Source organism: Cygnus atratus, chromosome 2 (genome assembly GCF_013377495.2).
Source record: "Cygnus atratus isolate AKBS03 ecotype Queensland, Australia chromosome 2, CAtr_DNAZoo_HiC_assembly, whole genome shotgun sequence".
Taxonomy (NCBI): Eukaryota; Metazoa; Chordata; class Aves; order Anseriformes; family Anatidae; genus Cygnus; species Cygnus atratus.
Window position 1 is genome coordinate 81,802,550 of NC_066363.1, and position 22,836 is coordinate 81,825,385.

The 22,836-nt window shown below is 43.1% G+C and overlaps 1 protein-coding gene and 1 long non-coding RNA gene across 2 annotated transcripts in view; one reads left to right on the forward strand and one right to left on the reverse strand.

Annotated features, from left to right (window-relative positions):
• The first annotated feature begins 507 nt into the window (after positions 1-507).
• On the forward strand, positions 508-22,076 carry RIPK1 (receptor interacting serine/threonine kinase 1). The gene is given in 12 exon segments (XM_035552712.2): positions 508-669; positions 2,314-2,435; positions 2,438-2,466; positions 2,953-3,090; positions 5,447-5,675; positions 6,819-6,968; positions 8,162-8,238; positions 11,718-11,808; positions 14,029-14,598; positions 15,716-15,787; positions 20,601-20,753; positions 21,119-22,076. Coding segments are annotated over 12 exon segments (2,070 nt in total). The 5' UTR covers positions 508-517; the 3' UTR covers positions 21,406-22,076.
• The window catches only part of LOC118251013 (uncharacterized), a 31,408-nt gene continuing 19,078 nt past the window's right edge, over positions 10,507-22,836 (reverse strand). The window contains exon 4 of the long non-coding RNA XR_004779630.1: positions 10,507-10,746. This is a non-coding gene — a long non-coding RNA (uncharacterized LOC118251013). The remainder of the gene's footprint in view (positions 10,747-22,836) is intronic.

A 22,836-nucleotide genomic window follows, 5' to 3' on the forward strand; every position in this document is an offset into this window, starting at 1 on the left:
CTTAGAGTTATACAAGTATCCAGGCACCAGACAGACACATGTTCAGGCAATTTAGAGAACGAGAACCTATCAGAATTGTTACATACTGCCTGCCTTTGGAACCATGGCCCTTGTTTCTCTGGTTTTCAGTTTTTCCAAGCATGAAGTATAAGGACAGTAACAACCTACTGCATATTCTATGGATAATAACCATTTATTAATAGCACTTGGAGATCCTCAGGTGAAGAAATGGTTTCACATCATTTTAACACGACTCTAATGTGTAGACGGAATAAATCATTGTGATCTTTGGGTTGGATCCTATGAGAGAAACACAGCATCTTTAGTTTCACACTGAGGGCCTTTGTAAGGGGCTAGTTCAGAAGGGTCACGAGAGTAGATTCTAATGTCTCTCACCTTACATAGACACTTACTTAGTGGAACAGTTAAATGCAGAGTAATGATGCTTTTTCTTCCTTTATACAGGTCCAGAAGCACTAGGGTACTTCATTTCGTTTAAATTGCTAAGACTGCAAACATGTCACTGGATGATATCCACATGAGCACCCGGGATTTGCTTGAAAAACAACAATTAGATGCTGGAGGATGTGGAACAATTTCTTTATGCTTTCACAGAAAACATGGATATGTAGTATTAAAAACTGTGTATACGGGACCCCAGCGCACTGAGTGAGTTACTCATCTTAGTTTTCATTTTTATATTTCAGTCTAGGGAACCGTCTAAATTCAATAAAGAGAAATCTAAATAAAAGATTATAATTTTAGATCTTTGGATCCTGGATATATTGTATGTGGGGAAAATATTGTCAGTACAGTACTAGCAGCTGTCCTGCAAATTTTCATGTTTCCCTCATGAGCCAACTTTTATTCTAGAGTTTTAACTTGTCGTTGCAGTTAAATTCCTGTTTTCTTTTGCAAGGTGAGCACTGCTGTGAATTGTTAAGAATCAAGGGAACTCTTACACACCCAGATAAATTCAGTAACTCAGCAGACACGTTACTAGCAAGCTTGCTGATCAATTTTCAGTACAGCTGTCCAAATGTAGATGTCCACTAGGAACTAAACACACATGGGCCATCAGCCAGACTCCAGCCCTACATTTATAATACCAAGAACGTAAGCTAAGCCTACTGATTTAATTCAGGGATTGAATTAGCTGTGGATTTCAATGGATTCATGTCATGTTCTAGCTCTACCACCTCACCACCACAACTATCCTAAAACTCTCCCTTGAGTCTTCCACTAGAGAGAGAGAGAGAGAGAGAGACAAAAACCCATGTTCTTCAAGTTTGTGTTATGACAAAAAAAATAATGAGTTTTTGTTTTGCCAGTGGAAAGCAAATTAAGAAATTCCAGTAGTTTGCAGACTTCACTGACGTTTGGGACAAACACAGTTAAAACAGATATGCCTGCCAGCTTTATTTATTATATTTTTTCCACTGTCTCACTACCTAGGCCCTTAAGTTTTTTATTCCTTGAAGTCTTGAATCAAAAGTCATAAGCCAACTTCTAAATGAGCCTAACGCAAACAAAACAATCACCTCCTCTAGTACTGCAGAAGAACACAGAGGGAGAAAGCAGCTTCCTTATAAGTCACAGGATAGGAAAGCTTTAGCAAGCAACATAGTCTCAAGTTTTGTTTTTCTTGCGTTGGTTTGCTCTCTGACTGTAACAGCAGGAACAGTAAAAATGCCACCCCTTCTCATATTTAAAATTATCAGTACCGTCCTTCTTTAACACCGATAGTGTGCTCCCATCTGTGTACCTGTGACTATTGGTGGGTTGTACTGATGTAACCAGGTTTTGAATTCATCCTAAACCAATAATCCCTAGTAAATGTTATCAGTATCCCATACGTGGGTAGATTCCCCTGTAATAAATCCATTTTGGAAGTGAACATGAATAGCAGCCCTTCAGGAAAGAGGCCTGAGTAGTTTCCTGTACAAGAGGCAGTGGAGTGCACCTTGATCCTCCTTTTGCAAAGGTTCTTTCAGTCCTGTCCTTATCCCACCTCAGCTCAGGCATACACCACCAGTGCTGCATTTACAAAAAAAAAAACATGCTTATTCACCTTCTGAAAAGCAGGCCTTAACGTCAGGCTGTGCTGACGGTCTTCGTACAAGGCATTTGAGCAGAGAGTTGTAGAACATAGCCTGACATGAACAGGGCTGTACCCATTTAAAACCAATAGAAGGTATGGTTCGCCTTCGGGTGGCTCTGGGGAGGCTGTCGGTTTGGGCCATGATTTTGGGTATGAATCCACAGCATTTTTGCTTTATCTAGCCTACTTTCAGTGTAATTGCTGTTTTGCAGATACAATGCTTCCCTCCTTGAAGAAGGCAGGATTATGCGCAAACTACAGCACGACCGTGTGGTAAAACTACTAGGTATAGTTTTGGAAGATGGAAACTACTCACTTGTGATGGAGTATGTGGACCGGGGAACATGATGAAAGTGCTACAGAAGGTGAACAGTGAATTGCTTCATCCCTGATGCTCCTTTGAGTTAATAAGATGTTTGAAAGGGTCAAGATGTTGCTGCCATCTCCAAAGGATGCAGTCATTTTAGTTTCTAATTCTCCTTTCTGTATTAAAGGGCCAGTTGCACTCTGCCTTCTCTAAAGATGGCAGATTATAAAAGCAGAGGACAGCTATGGCTTTCCTGTGCATCACAGAGGAGGAGACCACAGTTGTAGGTTCAGAGTTATGGGAGCGTATTTGTAGAAATATTTTGAGACTCCACTAAAAAAGATTGCTTTTGTAAATATGGAGAGACTCCAGACTTATGTTAATGCAAGAATTTAGATCCGAGAAGGACCTTGGTTCTTTTTATTAGCCTGGCTTGAACAGAGATACTCAGGGGACTGAGAAACAAACTCGTTTAAAGACTTTTCTGATTTGATGGTTGTAGTAGCATTTTTTAATAGATGGTATTTCTTGTTCCTTATTTTAGCTCTCAATACCTTTGTCAGTGAAAGGCCGTTTCGTGCTGGAGATCATAGAAGGAATGCTTTATCTACATGAGCAAGGCTTAGTACACAAAGACCTAAAACCAGAAAACATCCTTGTGGACGCAGACTTCCACATTAAGGTATGCGTTAGAAAGTAAATGGAGAATGCTGATGGTTTGGGTTGAAGAACCCAGGTTGCCTGCTTTTGCTTAGTATTCCTGACTGGTAGACGAACTCCTCTGTAGTCCAGCGAGCTATTGCTAGGACAGTGTTAGCAGTGGATCCCTGACATATGATGACCTATACAAGCTCTGCACCTGAGGTTTGCATAATCTTCCCCCATGTGTGGAAAAAAAGTCACTAGGGGTATTAAAAAAGAAAGAATAATATTGTTGAGAATTAGTGAACTACAAATAATGAAACAGCTATCAAGAAAAAAAACAAACCTAAGCCCACAGACTGAAACAAAACGAAAATGTCTTAAAGATCATGTCTTGTCCTTTATTGCTGTAATTTCTCCTCCTGCCTTTACTTCCTTCTTTTTATTCTACTCCTTCTTTTGCCTATTATCTTTTCCTTTTTTGTCTCCCTCTTTTTTCCCTTAGTCATCGTTTTTAAATGACAGCCAGCAGCTACCAAAAAAAAAAAGCAGCAGGAAACTACTTCAAAGAATGATTTATAAGCCTATTCCAAAGTCCCTCTATTAACTTCAGTGGGCTTTTGGATCAAGACATATACATATAGAACCCCCTGCTGAATAAACCTGAGTAGAATTTGCAGCAGTCCTCATCAAACATCCTGGTCAAGGTGAGTTGCTGAAATGATCACCCCATTACAATAGGAAACTACTGAATAAAATGCTGTGAAGAGTATTCTATCATGTTTTATTTCTCACATGCAAATTATTGAGAAATAATTTGACAAGGTTAAGACAGTAGAAAGTCACAGTGCAGTATGAGCAGCTTGGAGATAACAGATAAAAGCTATATTAGGTTTTGACCAAAACAAAAGACAAAACAAACAAACAACAAAAACTACTTCATTATCTGCCTTAATTGTAAATTGGTTGGTTTGGGGGTTTCACCTTGCTTTTATGGACAGGAGCAAATTAGTCTGCTATCACACAGGAAAACAAACAGAACTGGAACCCAGGATCAAATTCAGAATCAGATCAGGCCTCTTTAAGCAGTTTGATCAAAAGCCTCATGTAAGGCAGCTGTTGTATGATCTGTCTGCTCAAATGTATCCAACAGTGCCAACATTTGTAAGGGCAAACAGCTGTTCTATGAAACTGCAAATGTAGGAAGACTTATACTGTATTTTCCTCTGTCACATTAGACCTCTCACTTTTAGACACGAACTCAGACTCCGGCTTTGTCAGCAGGTTGTAATTTAGAATTTCCTCTTCTTCTGAATATATCACCTCTAAATTTAGCCTAAAGCTTCAGAAGCTAAAGAAGACCAATAAGCTAGTTAGAGGCAACAAGAGAGTGAAAAGAAGTGAGGCGATGTGTCACTCCAAGTTGTATCTGGAGCGATTGGGTTACACAACTAGATGAGTTTAACAGCTTTCTGTGGCCAAGAGAGGCAGTCATGCTTTCTTCCACTTTTCTTCTCCTGTTCCCTCGCATTAGCACTGGTGCTAATTTGACCACCCTGCCACAGTACAATTTAGGAAGCCAAACCAGCAGATTACAATTTAAGTTTTTGGCAGTCCTGTCCTTCTGCTGGAGAGCACTTGCTTGAGCAAGCTGGTTGAGTGCCTTGCCCTAGGTCTTCCTGGGTCAGAAAAGGGGTCAGTGCTGGAACAGGAGAAGCCAAGGGAGCACGAGAGGAGGCTGTGGGAAGAGGAGGGAAGGATTACTTTCTTCACCACCAGCCATTAATCTAGCTGTTGTAAAACAGCACCCTTATGTTTCAGTAACGTCACCTTGTCAAGCGCACGGTACCCAGATACCCTGGCTTTAACTAATTTCATGCTATCCTTTTCCACGTCTCTTGCAGCATACACATCACAGAATTTTCTGTCCTCTTCCTTGCCCTTTCTGTAGAAAGGTCTCAGGAAGTCAAGTTAAATGGAATCAAAATGGAAAGTGCATTGCAGTAGGAGGGGATATACACCCTTCTTATAGATTATTTCTGAATCTCAGCTGCTTCTTTTGTGGATCTTCTGTTCTGCCATGAGTACCACAAAGCAGCTCTTGAGCATCATTTTCACTTCAAACTTTTCCCCCTTGCATTGTGCCATTGCTCCCCATGGTGTTAAGTTAATAATGAAGGTTCAGCCTAACGGTTCGCAGTTGGCAGTGATATTTTATTTAGGGGAAAAAAAAAAAAGAGGCAAACGTTCTTTTCTCCTTTCTCATAATTGCATTTTTGCAGTTTCATTTTTAGGTGAGTCACTATCTGCTATTGTTGCAAAACTGAGCACTGCATGAAATGCTTCTTTATCTACTTGTCATCACAGCACTGGCTCTGACACATCTCATTTTTCAGATTGCAGATCTTGGTGTTGCTTGCTTTAAGAACTGGAGCCGGCTGACCAAAGAAGAGACTACCCGACAGAAGAAAATCAAGAGCACTTCCCAGAACAATGCTGGCACTCTTTTCTATATGGCCCCAGAGCACTTACGGAGTGTTAATGTAAAACCTGATGAGAAATCAGATATTTACAGCTTTGGCATAGTAATCTGGGCGATTTTTGCTAACAAAGAGCCATATGAGCGTAAGTTACTTCCGGAAGTCTAGGTCACAAAATTAAGCTGGAAATGCTAAGCGTTTAAAGTTACAAAATTAAGATTAGTGGATTATATCACTTATGCCCAAGAACAGCCCGTGTTTGGCATCTGATGGCCACTTTTAAGTATTGGTTGCATCATTCCTCCTAAGTGTGGTCAAGGACATCCCAGCTGTACTTGAAACGCAGGCATGAGTCCAAGTCTGAACAAAGTCTATTCACATCCACTTGGTGCGCATGTAAACCTGCATTCGGTGGCAGAAGTTAGACAAACCTTGGGCAGGCCAGGATGGAAACTTTGATGTGTATGCTATCTCCTAACATGGGCTAGTCACGTGTGCTTTTTTTCTTTTAACGGGAATGTCCACACAGCCAGTTACTGCTTCTCAGCTGTGTGGTGCTAATTTCTTAACATGCATACATTGAACCATTAAGGTTGGGAAAGACCTCCAAGATCATCTGGTCCAACCATCCCCCTACCACCAGTGTCACCCACTAACCCATGTCCCTAAGCACCACGTCCAACCTTTCCTTGAACACCCTCAGGGACGGTGACTCCACCACCTCCCTGGGCAACCCGTCCCAATGCCTGACTGCTCTTTCTCAGAAGAAATATCTCCTCATTTCCAGCCTGAACCTCCCCTGGTGCAACTTGAGGCCATTCCCTCTTGTCCTAAATGTCCTACATGGACTCATACAGAAAAGTAGGAGCAGACCATGGAATTCCAGAGTAACTTGTGTTTGCCATTTTGAATGGATTCGTTTTTGCTAACTGGCTAAACACTGCCCATGTGGCAATCTTTGTGTTCTGACCTAATACAGAGCATAACTGAGATTCAGGTTCTAGAAATCTAGATCTGTCACCCTTACTCGCACAGAGCATGTCTTATGCATAAAAATAAATCCATTAGTCTTAAAATAAATCTCTAATGTATAGTAATTAAGACCCTGGATTCACATTCACAAATGTGAGAGATTTGTATCTGTAACTCAGACGTCTTTCTTTGAAACGTTTACATATCCAGAAAGATACAGGCTGCTGCTTCACTATTTCTTTTACCTACAGAGATGTGACTTTTGGGGATTGCAAAATACATGATTACAATCTGATATGAAACGTTAATTTTTCAGATGGTATAAATGAAGCTCAGATTTGCTTTGGCATCATTAATGGAAGTAGACCAGACATAGAGGAGATCATCGAGAAATGTCCAACGGAGATTATTGACTTAATGAAACAATGCTGGGAACAAGAGGCAGAGAAACGGCCTACCTTTGCAGGTAAGACATTGCTTCAGGATTATTTTTGTTACATGTCCACCAGTAGTTCATAGTGCAGCAAAACAAACTTGAGTGTTTTCTTCTTGATATAGCTTTATTTTCAAAGCAAAAATTGGTATCAGCTTACTTGCCCAGTAAAGTCTGTTCCCTGTACTATGACTGAAAATAGCATCTTGTCCAACATCTACAAATTTGAGGAACGCTAGTGACTGGATGGAGCTAAGACACTTTATGCATGATGATAATTTGTCTTTGACAATGTATTATCTTCCTTCTGAAGCTTGCAAAAAAAACTAATAGGATGGAACATAGTACATCTTGGGTACAACTGAGAACATATCCTATCAAAAATTGCTTCAAAAGCCGTCCCAGATTAGCCTGCCATTAACAACGCAACAGCTTGTGACTAACCATCCTTTTGTGTGTCAGATCCCAAAACAATCAAAGTGCGTAAAAGTCTGGACTGAATGGTCTGGGGAAGGAGACTAAGCATTCATCAAATATAAGCCAGTATTCCTTATCTCCTTTTGCCCTTTCTCTCTGCCTCAATAGTAGTCCCAAAAAAAGAAAAACAACACGTGACAGGAAACAGAGATTTTGATTTACACCAAGGGCACCAAGAGCTTCGTATACAGCAGGTCAATATTCCTAGGACATATGTATACCAGGAGGAACGAATCAACTATTTCCATATTTAACCTGAAATTATCTACTGCTAACAGATTGATTTTGTGGTTGCACTGGGTGTCTCAGTTTGTTTTTCCCTTAAGCAAAATGCTAATATTTACGTTGTTTATAGATTCTTTCAGTAATTCCATCTTTAGCAGAGGTAGGGTAGCTGCTTATTAAATACCTGAATACAACTGAATGTATTCTATTTCTTAAAACATGGTATTTTGTCTTTTGGCCAGTCAAGTCAAGGGCAGGTGCTGTCAGCCACAGGTCATAAACAGAGCACTTTCACCCTAAAAAGCAATATGACAACTAAAAGAAAATTGTCTTGCTCCTGTTACTACGTTAAGGCTAAAAGAGTTATGTGAACATAGATTCCAAATGTGTGTATCATTTTCCCGTTACCGTTTCTGACTTGATACAAGCCTTTATTTCAATCCTTCTCTATCAAAATTGTTGACAGTATAAATCACTTATTTTCCATTGAAAACCACTTTCACCTAGTTCTCTTCTTTTTACAGAAATTAGTAAAACATACAAACCATTTTACTATCAAAATATAGGAAAAAATATTGAAGAAGACCTGAAGAAGATAAAAGTGAGTAACTTCCTAAATATTTTAAAGTGCCAGTTTCCTAACAACCCTGTGCCTCGTCCCCAGTTATGGCCAGGTTCTGCCACGCTCTCATCATGCCCGACTAACCTGATTTCCTTCTGTGATAAACCGGGTGGGGCTGTGACCGAGGGGAGAGCAGCATATGGCATTTACCCGAACTTTAGGAAGATTTTCAACACTGTCTCCTGAAATATTCTTGTGTCCAAGTTCAGATGTTACTATCTGGATGGGTAGACAACCAGATGGGTTAAAAATGGGTTGGATGATGAGGCTCAGAGGGCAGTGGTTAATAGGTCCTACTTCACCTGGGGACCAGTAAGTAACAGTTGGGGTAGTGCAGGGGTCTACTGCACTGAGACCTGCTGTGGTTTATGCCTTTACCAGTGACCGAAGGAAGTGATGGAGCATACGCTCATAAGGTGTGCAGATGACACCGAAATGTGGGGATGAGTTAAGTACTGTCATAGGCAGGGCTGTCATCTGCAGGCTGGAGGAGTGGGTTGATGGAAGCCTTAGGAAATTCAGAAAGGACAAATGCAATGTGCTGCACCTGAGGAGAAACAACACCTGGCTTCACCACTGGCCAGGGGCTGTCTGGCTGGGGAGCAGCACTGCTGAGAAGACTGGGGCATGTTCAGCCCGGACACGAGATGGCTTTGGGAGGGCAACAAGTAGCGGCCCGTTCCTACCTGTGAAGGATTTGTTCAGAAGATGGAGGCAAGCTCTTCTCAGCAGCACATAGGAGAGGGAAGAATAGAGACAGCGAGCATAAAGCAAAACAAGAGAACAGCCCCACAGGGACAGACAAGCAATGGAGCAAGCTGCCCAAGAGTGTTGGCCAGTCACTATCCTTAGAGGTTTTTCAGGACCCAGCTGGACATAGCCCTAAGCTACCCAGTCTGATCCCATAGGCAATCCCGTCTTGAGCAGGTGGAGGAACTGGAGGCCTCCCAGGGCCCATTCTCACCTGAATGACTCTATGATAATACAAGACTTTGGAAAAGCTTCTACCATGTCCAGAAAGTCTCACTGATACAATTAAATATTATTCCCAGAGATTCAAAAGTAGCAGAATCTGATTTACAGTAAATATAAAAAACTCTGTACATTCATGCTAGGTTTTCTTTCAAGGCATATAATTTTGTGTTGCGTTCAGGCAGCATCTAGTGATTTCTAGCCTGCTTGAGACCAGGAGCAATACCACAGCAATAAAAGTAATGCCCCTGGTTTTAGTTGAAATCAGTTATTTTTCCTTTGTATTTAAGTTGGTCTCTCTTCCTTTTCTGGCTTTAGGTTTACAACTTACGATACAAAGAGTGATTTCTGGACTGAAAAATAAGAGAATGAGAACTTCTTGAACATTGGTTGATTACAGAATCTTTTTATCACAGGTTTTATCAACTCACTTCTGTAGTACTGACAGCTACCAGTGATGACTCCTAGAATTAGGGTTTAATCTTTGCAGTAAAGTGAGGCTCAGACTCATGATATATATCCAGTTATTTTAACAACAACAACAAAAAAAACTTCCTTTGTAAAACCATTCATTTACAGTTTTGGTTTTTTGAAGTGCTTCCTTCTATCAACAAGTACTTAATTGTGGAAATGAATGGTTCTGGTTTCGAAAACACGTGATAATTATGAAGCACAGTCAACTGTTCAACAAAATGATAGTTCTGCAAAATGAAATTCATTAGACAAGTCTCCTGGACTGATCTGACAGAACTAACTCATGATGTGAGCTACATGTCCAATTTATGGCAGCTGCATTTTATACTAGCTGCATTAGCTCTGTGCAAATATTCCTCTTGCATCATAGGGGCCAAAGGACTATTTAGAAAATGGGCTACGAGTCTATTACTGTCTCAGAAAGGAAAGCATCCCTTCATATCAGACCACACAGGTGAGGGGCACAGAGCATGAATACAGCATCCAGGCAAGTCAGTGTTGAACTGCTAGTACAGCTTCATTAAGAACAGGAGTTGGAGGGCTTGGGGCGAAGCATTTTTTCACTCCCGCACTAGTGATTGGGGAAGCAAGAGTCTACAGCCCCCTAACTAAAAGGGCCACAGAATCCCAGAGTGGCTGAGGTTGAAAGGGACAGCTGGAGATCATCTGGTCCAGCCCCCTGCTCAAGCAGGCCCCACGTCCTTTTCTGCAAAGCTGCTTTCCAGCCAGTCAGCTCCCAGTATATGTTGGTACATGGCGTTGTTCCTCCCCAGGTGCACAACTTACCACCCCCCCGCTTCATTGAACTTCATGAGATTCCTGTCAGCCAGTTTCTCCAACCTACTGAGGTCCCTCTGGATGATTAATGAAGGCATTGAACAGGCCTAGTATTGATGCCTGGGGTACACGGCTACTTACCAGCCTCCAGCTGGACTTCTTACCGTTGATCACCACCCTCTGGGCCCAGTTGTTCAGCCTGTTTTCAAGCCTCTTCACTGGATGCTTATCTAGCCCATAATTCATCAGCTTCTCTGTGAGGATCTTACAGGAAACAGAGTAATTATGAAATACATCACTATTTAGTTACTCAAGTAAAATATAAGTACTTAAGGTTTTAATCAGATTTAGAATGTCGTCTTTTGCTTTGGGAAGAAAATAAAACTGTGGGAAGAGATTAGCTGGTTGTCAATTTTTAATCTGCAGAAGTACTTCTTGGGTTTAACTTTCATTAGAAAATAAAAGACAGCTTAAAAAATATTTTACAAGTAAGATGCACCAGGGGAAAGTGAGAAATCATTTTTCCAGGTTAAAAAAAAAAAGAAAAAAAGATGATTTCTAGTGAAGTCTGAGTAATAGGAACATCAGAAGAGTAGAACAGGAGTGGATTTTGCCTTCGCTCTAGCGTAGTGAAGATGAGGGTTTGCAGGGGGGAAATTGTTCTGCATCTTTCTGAACATGTCCTCTGAACTCCTTGTTCCTGATACTCTCAGGAACAGTGAAAGTAAAAAAAAGTAAAAGTCAGCGTGGCCATACGTGAATGTAACTCTCCATCCTACCTCTTTCCTGTAGATGAATGTACTTGCTATACAGAGATCCAGAAAAGAGGGTGCATATTTGCTACCTTTACCTCAGCATCCTCCTCTCACTGAGACTGCTTGCAGAAAGGCTAGCTATTAAGCTCAAGGCAGACAATCCAAAACCACTCCGTATGGATTAAGCTCATACTCACATAGGTAAGGGCCTGGCCAACTCAGAGTATTATATACTGCAGTTGCATTACAGTTCTTCCTCCCTTCACTGAAGGTAAGGTTTTGCCCATCTGTAGCAAAGCTATGGGTATTTTCTGCTAGGCTGTGCTCTCTGTTAAGAGCTTGGGATCTTTCCCCACACTCATGGAATCTGTTCACCTAGGTCTCTTTACTGCGCACATGTGCTGTTCCCTACTCTACAGGTACTCCCTTTGATTAAGCTTTCACCTATAATTTGATCATGTGTTCTTCTTTTACACGTAGAAAGTGTGGCCTGAGCCAAACGAATTGCTGCAGAGGATGCAATCCCTTCAGATAGATGCTGTAGGGGAAGATCCCAGTAATGGTCAAGTAGGTAAGTGTTCCAAGTCACTTCCTAGCATAACATTATGCCATGTACTCTGCTGAAGATAAAATTGGGCCCGTGTAGGATGTAAGTAATCTTACCATTAAGTGGTTATGGAGAGATTCAATTATGCAGCACTTCAGAGAGAACTGTAATCACTGCAAAGATTAAATTTGCTCCCAGGCTCCCCAAAGTCATATTCACTCTTTCAAAATTTTCAGCATCTTCAGTTTGAAACCATTTTTTTTTTTTTTTACTGGCTTGAGCTTCTCTCTTCCATGCTGAAAAATTTATTTAATATTAAATTTTTCAACGGTCAATTTGGTAATTACTTTTCATAGTTGCTCTTTCTTCCCATCCTTTTAACAAACTTAATGCTTGTTCTATAGGCTTCAGTTCCACAAACTTTCCTTTTTCTCAGTCCAGCCTTTCTTACAAATGATCTGAATACAACCAGGACACGTAATTATAAGACGCTGCTTTGTTTATGACCTTGCTGTCTCTAGAGTCTACCCGAGGAGCACTAATAGATGAGTTCTCTCCTTTCTCTGATATTTTCTATCAAATCTGGGATAAGTTGCATATTTCATGGAGCTATCTCACTAATATGTTATGACGTATTTTCTTGTGTGGTAGCATACTTGGAATTGGTTTACCAAAGTATCTTAATGGCAAGGGAAATAAGATCATATTTGCAGCACTGATTCATAAGCAACAATATAAAATTGAGTAGAAATAAAAAATCCTTCCTTGCTTACACCGTTTTAAAGAGAATATTAAACAAATTATTTTGAACTATAGAATGAAACTGATCAATCTTCCCCAAGGTTAGGTTTGCCGTAACAGATCTTGAGTAGAACTAATCGATTTAGTAGGGCAGCCCTATTGCTATATTGTTTAATTAGTATAGTTACATCCCTAGCAAGAATAATCACATACAAAGGCAGATTACAGATACTCTTGTGCTTTTAAGTATAAAAGGTTTTACTGTGAATTCCCATTGCAGAAAGATACTATCTTAACAGTCTGTCAAAGTCAGGTTTGATTTTTTGGGTTTGGTTTCCCCACCCCACTCCCGCTCCAGCCAATGGGCATTACTCGGGCAGTGTTAGCAAAAGGTATCCTGCAGGACCTGCTCATTCATACACCGCAGGTTTGCCCTGGAGAACGCACGCCATACAATTTATGCTACTAGCTGTCAGTTTTGATAGGATTGTTTCTGTCTTAGCTTATTCCTCCCACTCTCCCTCTAGCAGTGGTAACAACAGAAGCAGAGCAAGTCAAAGTGAATAGAGTACTAATACACAGCCATCAAGAGGAACCAGTTTTGGTCCAGCCTAATCTGGATTGAATTCATGCAATTTGAAACACAAACAAAAAACCCTAGTTCACTGATATTATCTGAACTGATGAGAAGCACGTATACTTTATTCCAAGCTTACAGTGGTCTGTGCAAGTGTGTGCTTCAGGCAGTGTGCAACATTTCCTAGATAAATGTGAAGCTTTGGGAATTGAAGCAATTAACTATAGCCTTGCCCTTAAAAACCACAAGAACAAGTAGTAATGTGCAGGATTTTACATTCTTGTTTAGTCTGTTGCAGTATGATCTGGTTCATAACTCAATCTAATTCAGGACTGAAGGAGAGCTTTCTTTGATAGCGAGAATTAGTTTGAAAGATGACAGACTATTTTAGCTGGTAGGCGTTACTTGTAAAAATGTATTCTTTGAGACTATGAAGAACAAACTAGACAAAATAAAAAAGGATTAATCCTGAAATACCCAGATGGGATTTTTGCATAATCACTTGCAGATGTGACCTTAATGGCAAATTATTTATGCTTTATGAAGTAATACCAGTTACAGTGGGTCTTATTTTCCATCTTGTCATACTCCAATCTTGCACTGATCAAATACTAGCTAATGCAGTGAAGACTCAGTTGGAAATCAGACCCTACAAAAATCTCCAGGAATTTCTTATTTCAGTGGTTGAGAAGCTGGTGTCAATACAAGCAGAATAACCCAGTGAGTTCAGATACCTCTTTCCTAGATACAAGTCTGTAATACTTCCCAGTAAAGGCATTATATAAAGCAGTTTATGCTGGAAATGATGCTACATTTTCACCTTTTATGAATTACCATAACACTAAAAATAGATCCTAGTGTCATCACAACAGGTTATATACTTGCATTAGGATGTATTTCAAATATTTAATTTTCCTTCCTTTCAGATCAGCCTAATTCTCTACACAGCTCTGAGGGCCCCGTGACCAGCGAGGTTAATGAAGCCCAGTTTGCTGCCTCCCCTGAGAATCAGCCTGTTGAGAGCTGTGAGACCTCGTTTACGTCCCCTGACAATCTAGAAAGAAAACTCCAGCGGGAATACAACTACCACATATATGGCAGCTGGATGGATAAACCAGGAGTACCAGGAGCTCCACACGTGGTATACACCCCTGAAATGAGAGAGGAAGAAAGGAGACGAAGAGTTTCCAATGATCCGTTTGCAAAGATGTTTTCTGCTCCTCAGAGTGAACTGTATCCAAGAGCTGAAAACACGGGATCAAACACTAATCCTTATTTTCAGCCACAACCACCCGCAACACCGACACGGGGAAATTTTGATATTTTTTATGGGCCAAACCCTAAAAATCTCCTACCAGGAAACCCAGAGGATCTCTATGAATCACATTCACCCGGTACCTTTAGCCTGAGCAAAACTCCTGTGCCTGAATCTGGCACAAGCCTGCATTCACAGACCAACATAAACAGGTGTCCAAAGAATACAGACACAGATACAGGTGAGAGTCCCCCTCCTCACAAGTCCTGTGTTCCTGAAATCACACTTTTTCTTCTAAAAGTGACGTGGCAAAGATGGTTTTGTAGTTTGTGCAACACCTGCTTATTGCTAACAGCTTATCTGTGTGATACAGCAAAGGTTCCCTGTTTACCTGAAATGACTCCAGGTTGCTAAAATGCTCCAGTTTTGACTTCATTTTGCTTGATTTCACTGATCTCAGGCTGTTAACTTCAAGTGAATCATTTCTAAACCATCAGTGCAATAGAGAAGCATCAGACCCAATGCCTAACTCTTCAGTTACCAACTTAACAATAGCAGACAACAGATAATACTGCAGCTGCTACCAAAACCAAGAACTATTAGTAATCATACTAGAAAAGCAAATAAATGCTTTTGACTCACAGAATGTAACATTCATACCGTAGGCTGCATGTGCAAAAATTAATGTTTTCTCATATATTTGTAGCATTTAAGAAAATATATATATTTTTTAGAGCTTGGTTTGCAACAAGAGTTCAGAGAGCAAAAAAGGAGCTAAGGCTCTTGACTGGTTTCTCCAGAGAGCTCTACCGGGTGCTAACGGGAAACTTATCTTGATGTTTGCTAGTGAGCTGTGGAGTAGAAAGGTACGGGGGCAATGGAGGAAGAGGACACTGAGTGTTCTCTGTTGCTACAGCCGATCACAGCCAACGTGCTTACAGAAACGGTGATCAGTCTCAGCAGTAAGCAGTAGTGGCATGCCCAATGGGAGCCTTCTTGGTTTGGAATTTGCAGATTCAAATACCTGATAGAAGGCAGCAAAATCCATAACTACGTTGTGATCCTGCACTGCCATCTCAAAGCCAGGTGGTCATACACCTATGTGGAATCCCGTGGTCCTCACTGGGATCTAAGGATCATTACGGTTATTAGTCCCCGAGCAAAATCATGATAAGGGTGGCTGCTTTAACTAGAGCTATTCAAGGAGGTGAAGTCCTGTTAAGTAAAAAAAACCTTCTTGTCTTTTTGTGTTTAAGAGCACTATGCACTCAGATTATTCCAAATATTGCAGTCATTTTCAAGTACTTGTGCTTTTTTTTATTTATATAAGGATTTTGGTGTTTTCACTATCTGTTTAGGTAACAACGATTCCACTTCTTTCTCAAGGGGAACTTTCGCGTATTATCCTCCTGTACCTCAGTTACCCAGAGGTAAGTGCTGTAGCCTTTATCTGTCTTGGTAACTACCAGGGTAGGCATTGCATCCTGACTAACAAGGAAAAAAAATTCAGGATCTTGAAACAATTTGTTATTGCTTTGTATCTCTAAACGTAAGAGAAGTTGTCACACGCCAAGGCGATCGGCTGCAGGGCAGGTGCGTTGCCACAGTGTAGCCAGGGATGGTGGTGCGCAGGGGCATTCCTGCATGGAGGCAACCTCAGGGAGCTGTCAGCACACAGCAGCCCTGCCAAGGGTGGCTGACGAGGCTCGAGTGGGGCCAGGAGCAGCAGCAGCAGCCACCCCCGCGTCCACAAGCTGCCCCTAGGGAGCACAGGTGAGCAGGAGCTGGGCAAACCGGGTATGACGCAGCAGGCAGGGAGGGGCGTAGCAGTGCGTGCGCGGGAAATTCAGAAGGCGGGCTGCTTTATTCTCTTCTGGGAGCAACCGCGGAAGGAGGCTTCTACTGAAACCAGGATGTTGTTCACCTGCTGCATCTGCTGCACCTGCCGAGATGATGCTGAAACCCAAATGGAGCGTCCCCAGGCAGATGCCTCTGCCCAAACAGACCTCCCAAGCACCGAAGGAGCTGCCCAGACCCCCAGTTCCAGGGAACGCCAGAATCTGGAAGTCTCCCTAGGGCCTGAAGGCAGAGGTGGGTGTCAAGGATACAGGTGTGCCCAGCTGGGTGAACTTTTAAAGCAGATGGCTCTGTTACTAGAGAAGCTCATCAGACAACGTAGCATCCAAGAATCCCGTCAGGAGACTGATGAATTGCATTACGCTCAACGCGTGTCAGTGCAACAGCACTGCCTTGAGGCCAGACAAGGAGAAGGTAAGTTAGCTTCCAACCCTGAGCTGACAAACCTGACTGACTCACAGGACAGGGGGACTGGACCCTTGTCTCTGCTCTGAGCAGGAGTCATCATTTCCCCCTTGCCCTTGAAGTGCCCCTGCACAACAGATGTGATGCTCTAGGGCTGATAGAAACCTAGGAAAGGGCAACTGTACAGAGCTGGCCCAATAACCACCCACATCAGAACCAGCGCCTCAAAGGCGGCACAAAGGGTGTTAGCAATTGGAGACTCCTTGCTGACAGGCACTGAGGCCACCCAATCTCTCCAGAGAGGTTTGCTGCCTGCCTGGGGTCCGCAGGCCTTTGTGATGTTACGAAGAGGCTACCAAGCCTGGTGGGGCCAGAAAACTACCCCCCAGTCCTGCTCCTTCATGCGGGGGCAAATGAGGCTGCAACGGACTCCAGAATATCAAAAGGAACTTTATGTCCCTCGGAAAGGTGTTGAGGGGATCGGGAGTGCAAGCAGTGTTCTCTGTCCTCCCAGTTGGTGACTGGGACCCAAGGAGGAGATGAATGGACCAAGTGAAGGAATGGCTGCGTGGCTGGTGCCGTGCTCAAGGTTTTGGGTGCTATGATCTCAGACGCGCTTTTGAGAGACCAGGAATGGTGACACGGGATGGGGCATGCCTAATCAGGTGGGGCAAGCGTGCTGGGCAGCAAGCTGGCTGGGCTTGTGAGCAGGGCTTCAAACTAGATTCAGCAGGGGAAGGGGATGTACCTCTGAGTGATGGAAGTGAACCTGGGAACATCGTCACTTTAGAAAGCAATATGGAAATACTTGTGAACTGTCCCAAAGGGTTCCTCTGAAAAGGCGATGCGACTGACGGCCCAGCTGAAGTGCCTCTACAGCAGTGCACGCAGCATAGGAAACAAGCAGGAGGAGTTGGAAGCCGCGGTGCAGTTTGAAAGCTATGACCTAATTGCTGTCACAGACACGTGGTGGGACGGATCACATCACTGGAACACCGGAATAGCTGGAATAGCAGGCTATGAGCTTTTCAGAAGAGCAGGCAGGGAAGGAGGGGCAGGGGCGTTGCCTTCTATGTTAGGGAAGGGATTGATTGCGAAAAGCTGCCTCAGAAACAGCCACGGACAGGCTGAGAGCCTCCAGGTGAAAGTTAAGGCTGGACCAACAAAGGACACCTTGTGGTCGGGGTGCGCTACAAGCCACCTGATCAAGGGGAGCCTGCTGGTGAGGGCTTCTGGCTTCAGCTACAAGAAGCGTCGCACTCACACGCTCTCATCCCGATGGGGGACTTCAGCCACCTGGCCAGCTGCTGGAAGAGCTGCTCAGCAGGCTGTGAGCAGTCCAGGAGACTCCTGGAGCGTGGTGGGGATAACGTCCTGGTCCAGGTATCAGACAAACCAGCCAGAGGAGAAGCCTTACTGGACCTGGTGCTTTCCAGTGCAGATGAACTCATTAAAGAGGCTAAGATCAGAGGCAGTCTGGGCTGCAGTGACCTTGCCCAAGCTGAGTTTGTGATCTTGAGGAATACGGGCCCGGCGAAGATCAGTGTCAGGATCCTGAACTTCTAAAGGGGAAACTTCCAACTGTTTAAAGACCTGGTGGATGGGATCCCCTGGAACACCGTGCTCAAGGAGAAAGGAGCTGAACAGAGCTGGTAACCCTTTAAGGATGCTTTACTTAGAGCACACAACTCTCCATCCCCCTCTGTAAGAAAGTAGGCAGGGAGGGCAGGAAACCAGGGTGGCTGAGCAAGGACCTGGTGCTCAGACTGAGGTGCAAGAAGGAAACACACAGGCAGTGGAAGCAGGGACATGTGGTCTGGGAAGAGCACAGAGATGCAGGTCCCAGGGATGGGATCAGGAAAGCCGAGGCATGGATATAACTGAGCTTGGCAAGGGATGCAAAGCGTAACAGGAAGGGATTCTACAGGTACATTGACCAGAAGAGAAAAGCCAAGGAGAGTGTACCCCCTCTGATAAACAAGAAGGGAGAGCTGGTAACAACAGACATGGAGAAGGCCGAGGTTCTTAACTTTGCCTCAGCCTTCACTGCCAGTCAGGCTTTCCATGTCCCTCGTTTCCCTGACCCTCTAGGTGAGGGCTGGGGAAGCAGAGTCCCTCCCACTGTAAGTGAAGAGCAGGTTTGAGGCCACCTGATGGAACTGAACAGGTACAAGTGTATGGGGCCCAATGCCGTGCATCCCAGGGGCCTGAGGGAACTGGCTGGTGGAGTTGCCAAGCCTCTCTCCATCATATTTTAAAAGTTCTGGCAGTCAGGTGAAGTCCCTGGTGACTGGAAAGAGGGAAACATTACTCACACTTTTAAAAAGATTAAAAAAGAGGACCTGGGGAACTATTGACAGGTGAGCCTCACCTCTGTGCCTGGGAAGATCATGGAACAGATCCTCCTGGAAGCAATATCAAGGCACCTTCAGGACAAAGAGGTGATCCAAGACAGCCAGCATGGCTTCACCAACGGCAAACAATGCCTGACCAGTCTGGTGGCCTTCTGTGATGGAGTGAACCATCAGAACCATCAGTCAACCAGGGAAAACCAACTGATGCCATCTACCTGGACTCCTGCAAGGCTTCTGACGTGGTCCCACATGACATCCTGATCTCCACACTGGACAGCCAAAAAGTAGCAGTCACTGGCTCTGCATCCAAGTGGAGGCCAGGGACGAGTGGTGTCCCTCAGGGGTCTGTCCTGGGACCAGTACTGTTTAATATCTTTATCAACAACATAAACAGTAGGATCGAGTGCACCCCCAGCAAGTTTGCAGATGACTCCAAGCTGAGTCGTGCAGTCAATACAGCAGAAGGAAGGGATGCCATCCAAAGGGGCCTGGACAAGCTAGAAAAGTGGGCCCACATGAACCTAATGAGGTTCAGCACATCCAAGTGCAGGGTGCTGCACCTGGGTCAGGGCAATCCCAGACATGAACAGACTGGGTGGAGAGCTCATTGAGAGCAGCGCTGCAGAGAGGGACTTGGGGGTTCTGGTGGACAAAAAGCTCAACACAAGTCAGCAGCACGTGCTTGCAGCCCATAAGGCCAACTGCATCTTGGGCTGCGTCAACAGAGGCATGACCAGCAGGTCAAGGGAGGGGATTGTGCTCCTCTGCTCTGCCCTTGTGAGGCCCCACTTGGAGTGCTACATCCAGGTCTGGAGCCCCCAGCACAAGAAAGATGTGGAGCTGTTAGAGCAGGTCCAGAGGAGGGCCACAAAGATGATCAGAGTGCTGGAGCACCTCTCCTATGAAGAAAGGCTGAGAGAGCTGGGGATGTTCAGCTTGGAGAAGAGAAGGCTCTGGGGAGACTGCACTGTGGCCTTACAGTACTTAAAGGGGTCTTACAAAAAGGAGGGAGAAGGACTCCTTACTCAGGTAGAAAATGATAAGGCCAGGGGGAATGGTCTTAAACTAAAAAGAGGACAGATTTAGATGAGACGCTAGGAGAAAATTTTTCGCTGTAACGGTGGTGAGGCACTGGCACAGGTTGCCCAGAGAAGCTGTGGATGCCCATCCCTGGATGTGTTCAATGCCTGGCTGGATGGGGCCTTGGCCAGCCTGATCTAGTGGGTGGCATCCCTGCCTATGGCAGATGATCTTTAAGGTCCCTTCCAACCCAAGCCATTCTATGAGGCTGTTAACCAAAAAAAAAAAAAAAAAAAAAGTCTGCCACTACACATTCCTGAAGTGCAGGGGACATTATTTACAATCTAGTAACTACCAGCAGGTAAGGCTTGGTTATATGGCGCTTTGCCATGGAATAGAGTAGGATTGGCTTTCACTAAAGCACAACGTCACTCTGCATAATGGAAGTATGCTCACAGTTTCCAGTAAGTAGCCATTTCCACGTTAAATACAGTAGAACATTTAATCATTTCCCTGATCAGCAGAACCTTCCTTCTCACCCTTCATGTTACTTCTTGACTTTTTGAACCATATGCAATTGTTTACAAAATTGTATTCTCTTATACAGAAGATTCAATCAAATACAACATAACTAACAGTTCTGGAATTCAAATTGGATCCTACAATCACATGAAGATTGAAGAGCAGAATCAACACATCAGCACTTTTCCTGTTGCTACAGAAGCATCTTACAGTTACTATGAATCAAGGGGTATATTTGGTAAGATAAATATCTCCCTCATCTCTGTTTATTATCCCCTCGTAGTTATCTCTGAGAATCATTTGTTTTGGAATCTATGAAAGCAGTACAACTTTCTCCCTCTGCAACTTGAAAAATAACTGTCTAGATCCTTTACTATGTTGATACTACATCAGGATAGCATAATACTTTAGAGTGTATAAAGCAAGTAAAAATTTGTGGCAATACTGTTCTGTAATACCACGTACCTCATTTGTCCTGTAGTTTCATGACATACCAGATGCAAGTTGTGTGATACAGGTACTACAAATAAGTTGGGAAGGACAGTTGAGATAGTAAGGGGAGTAGAAAACATTTATGCCTTTTTTTTTTTTTTTTTCCTTCAGACAACAACACTGTCCTGACTGACAATCATCTGAACCTGGTGAGAGAGAACTTGGCCAGACAGTGGAAGCACTGTGCTCGTAAACTGGGCTTCTCTGATCCTGAGATTGATGAAATTGATCACGACTATGAACGAGATGGACTAAAAGAAAAAGTTTACCAAATGCTGCTTAAGTGGGGAATGAGGGAAGGCTCCAAAGGTGCTACAGTTGGAAAACTTGCCAAAGCCCTCTTCGGCTGCCAAAGACTGGATCTCCTTACTAGTTTGATGCAAATGAACGAGGAATAAGTTGACTGAGGTCTGGGGGAAAAAGTGAGGATATTTTTTCCTGACGACCTTGCAATAACAAATATCTCTGAACAGACTTTGAAGCTTTTTGCACAGACTTTTCCTGTTGGAACAGATTTTTCTGCCAAGCAGTTTTCAGTGAATACCTCCAGTAACTCACAAAGTTGCTGTCAAGATAATTAGGTCTTGCAGATGATAAAATTTTCCTTCATGGAAATGGAATTTTGAAACATTACAAACAATAATAGCAATTCAAGGAAAATGCATTATACAAAATTCATAGTCTGTTTTGAAACATGATGGTACCTTTGTTCAGTTCTGAACAGCGTACATTATTTCAGCAAAGCTTATGCATCGGTTAAGAATGTGAAAGACAGACTCACTTTGAGAGACTTGGACAGAAAGCAAAATCAACTCTTAAATTTTGGCAGTTCTTACAAGCCTACTACTTCCAATCGCTCTAAGTAAATGTGCTATTATTTTAAAGTCTTTTTATAATGTTCATTAAATGTATATGTCTAGAACTATGCTGAACAGTAGTGTGAATAAAAGCAAAAAATGATTTTTGGTTGAAAAAGTGTGTAATTGGTAAAATATTCTTCTTTCAAGGATTAATATTGCACTTGATTTTACATTGCTTGGTAGAGAAAATTTTACAAGATTAGTTTCTGGTCTGCTTTATGAAATGGTGAAAAAAGTTAAATCATTGTGCAATCCAAAATAAAAGCTTGGGAAATGTGAGAGATTTGGGAAAGGGAAAGTGCTTTATTATTACATGATAGAAGACCCATTCTCTTACCTACTGTGGGGCTAAGAGCATTACTGGTTACTGAACTCTTAGGCTGCATTTATACTATTATATTAAATGTGCTTCAGAACGTTCCTGGGTGCTGAGGTTAACTGGCAAAGAGTAGCTTGCTGCCAGGATTCAAATTCATTTAATATCCAAAATTCCATGACATGCTCAGGACTCATTTAAGCAAGGGTTATTTCACAGCGCTGAAGTTGTGTTGGGGAGCACTGGAAGAGCTCTGTAGTGCAGGTGACGGTGCCCCAGTGCCTGGGAATGTTCCTCATCACTCTTAAATTTACTAGTATTGAGACAACCTCAGCGTGCAAGATCTGTGGAAGAAGAATTACTGAGCTGTAAGTCTTTATGCACTAAGAATAATTATGCCAAACTCTTCCTGTGAATCACAGAACCCTAGGAGTTGGAAGGGACCTCAAGAGATCATCGGGTCCAACCCCCCTGACAACACAGGTTCCCTACAGCAGGCTGCCCAGGTAGGTGTCCAGACGGGCCTTGAATATCTCCAGAGAAGGAGCCTCCACAACCTCCCTGGGCAGCCTGTTCCAGTGCTCCGTCACCCTCACCATGAAGAAGTCCTGTCACATGTTGGTGTGGAACTTCTTGTGAACCATTTTGTGGCC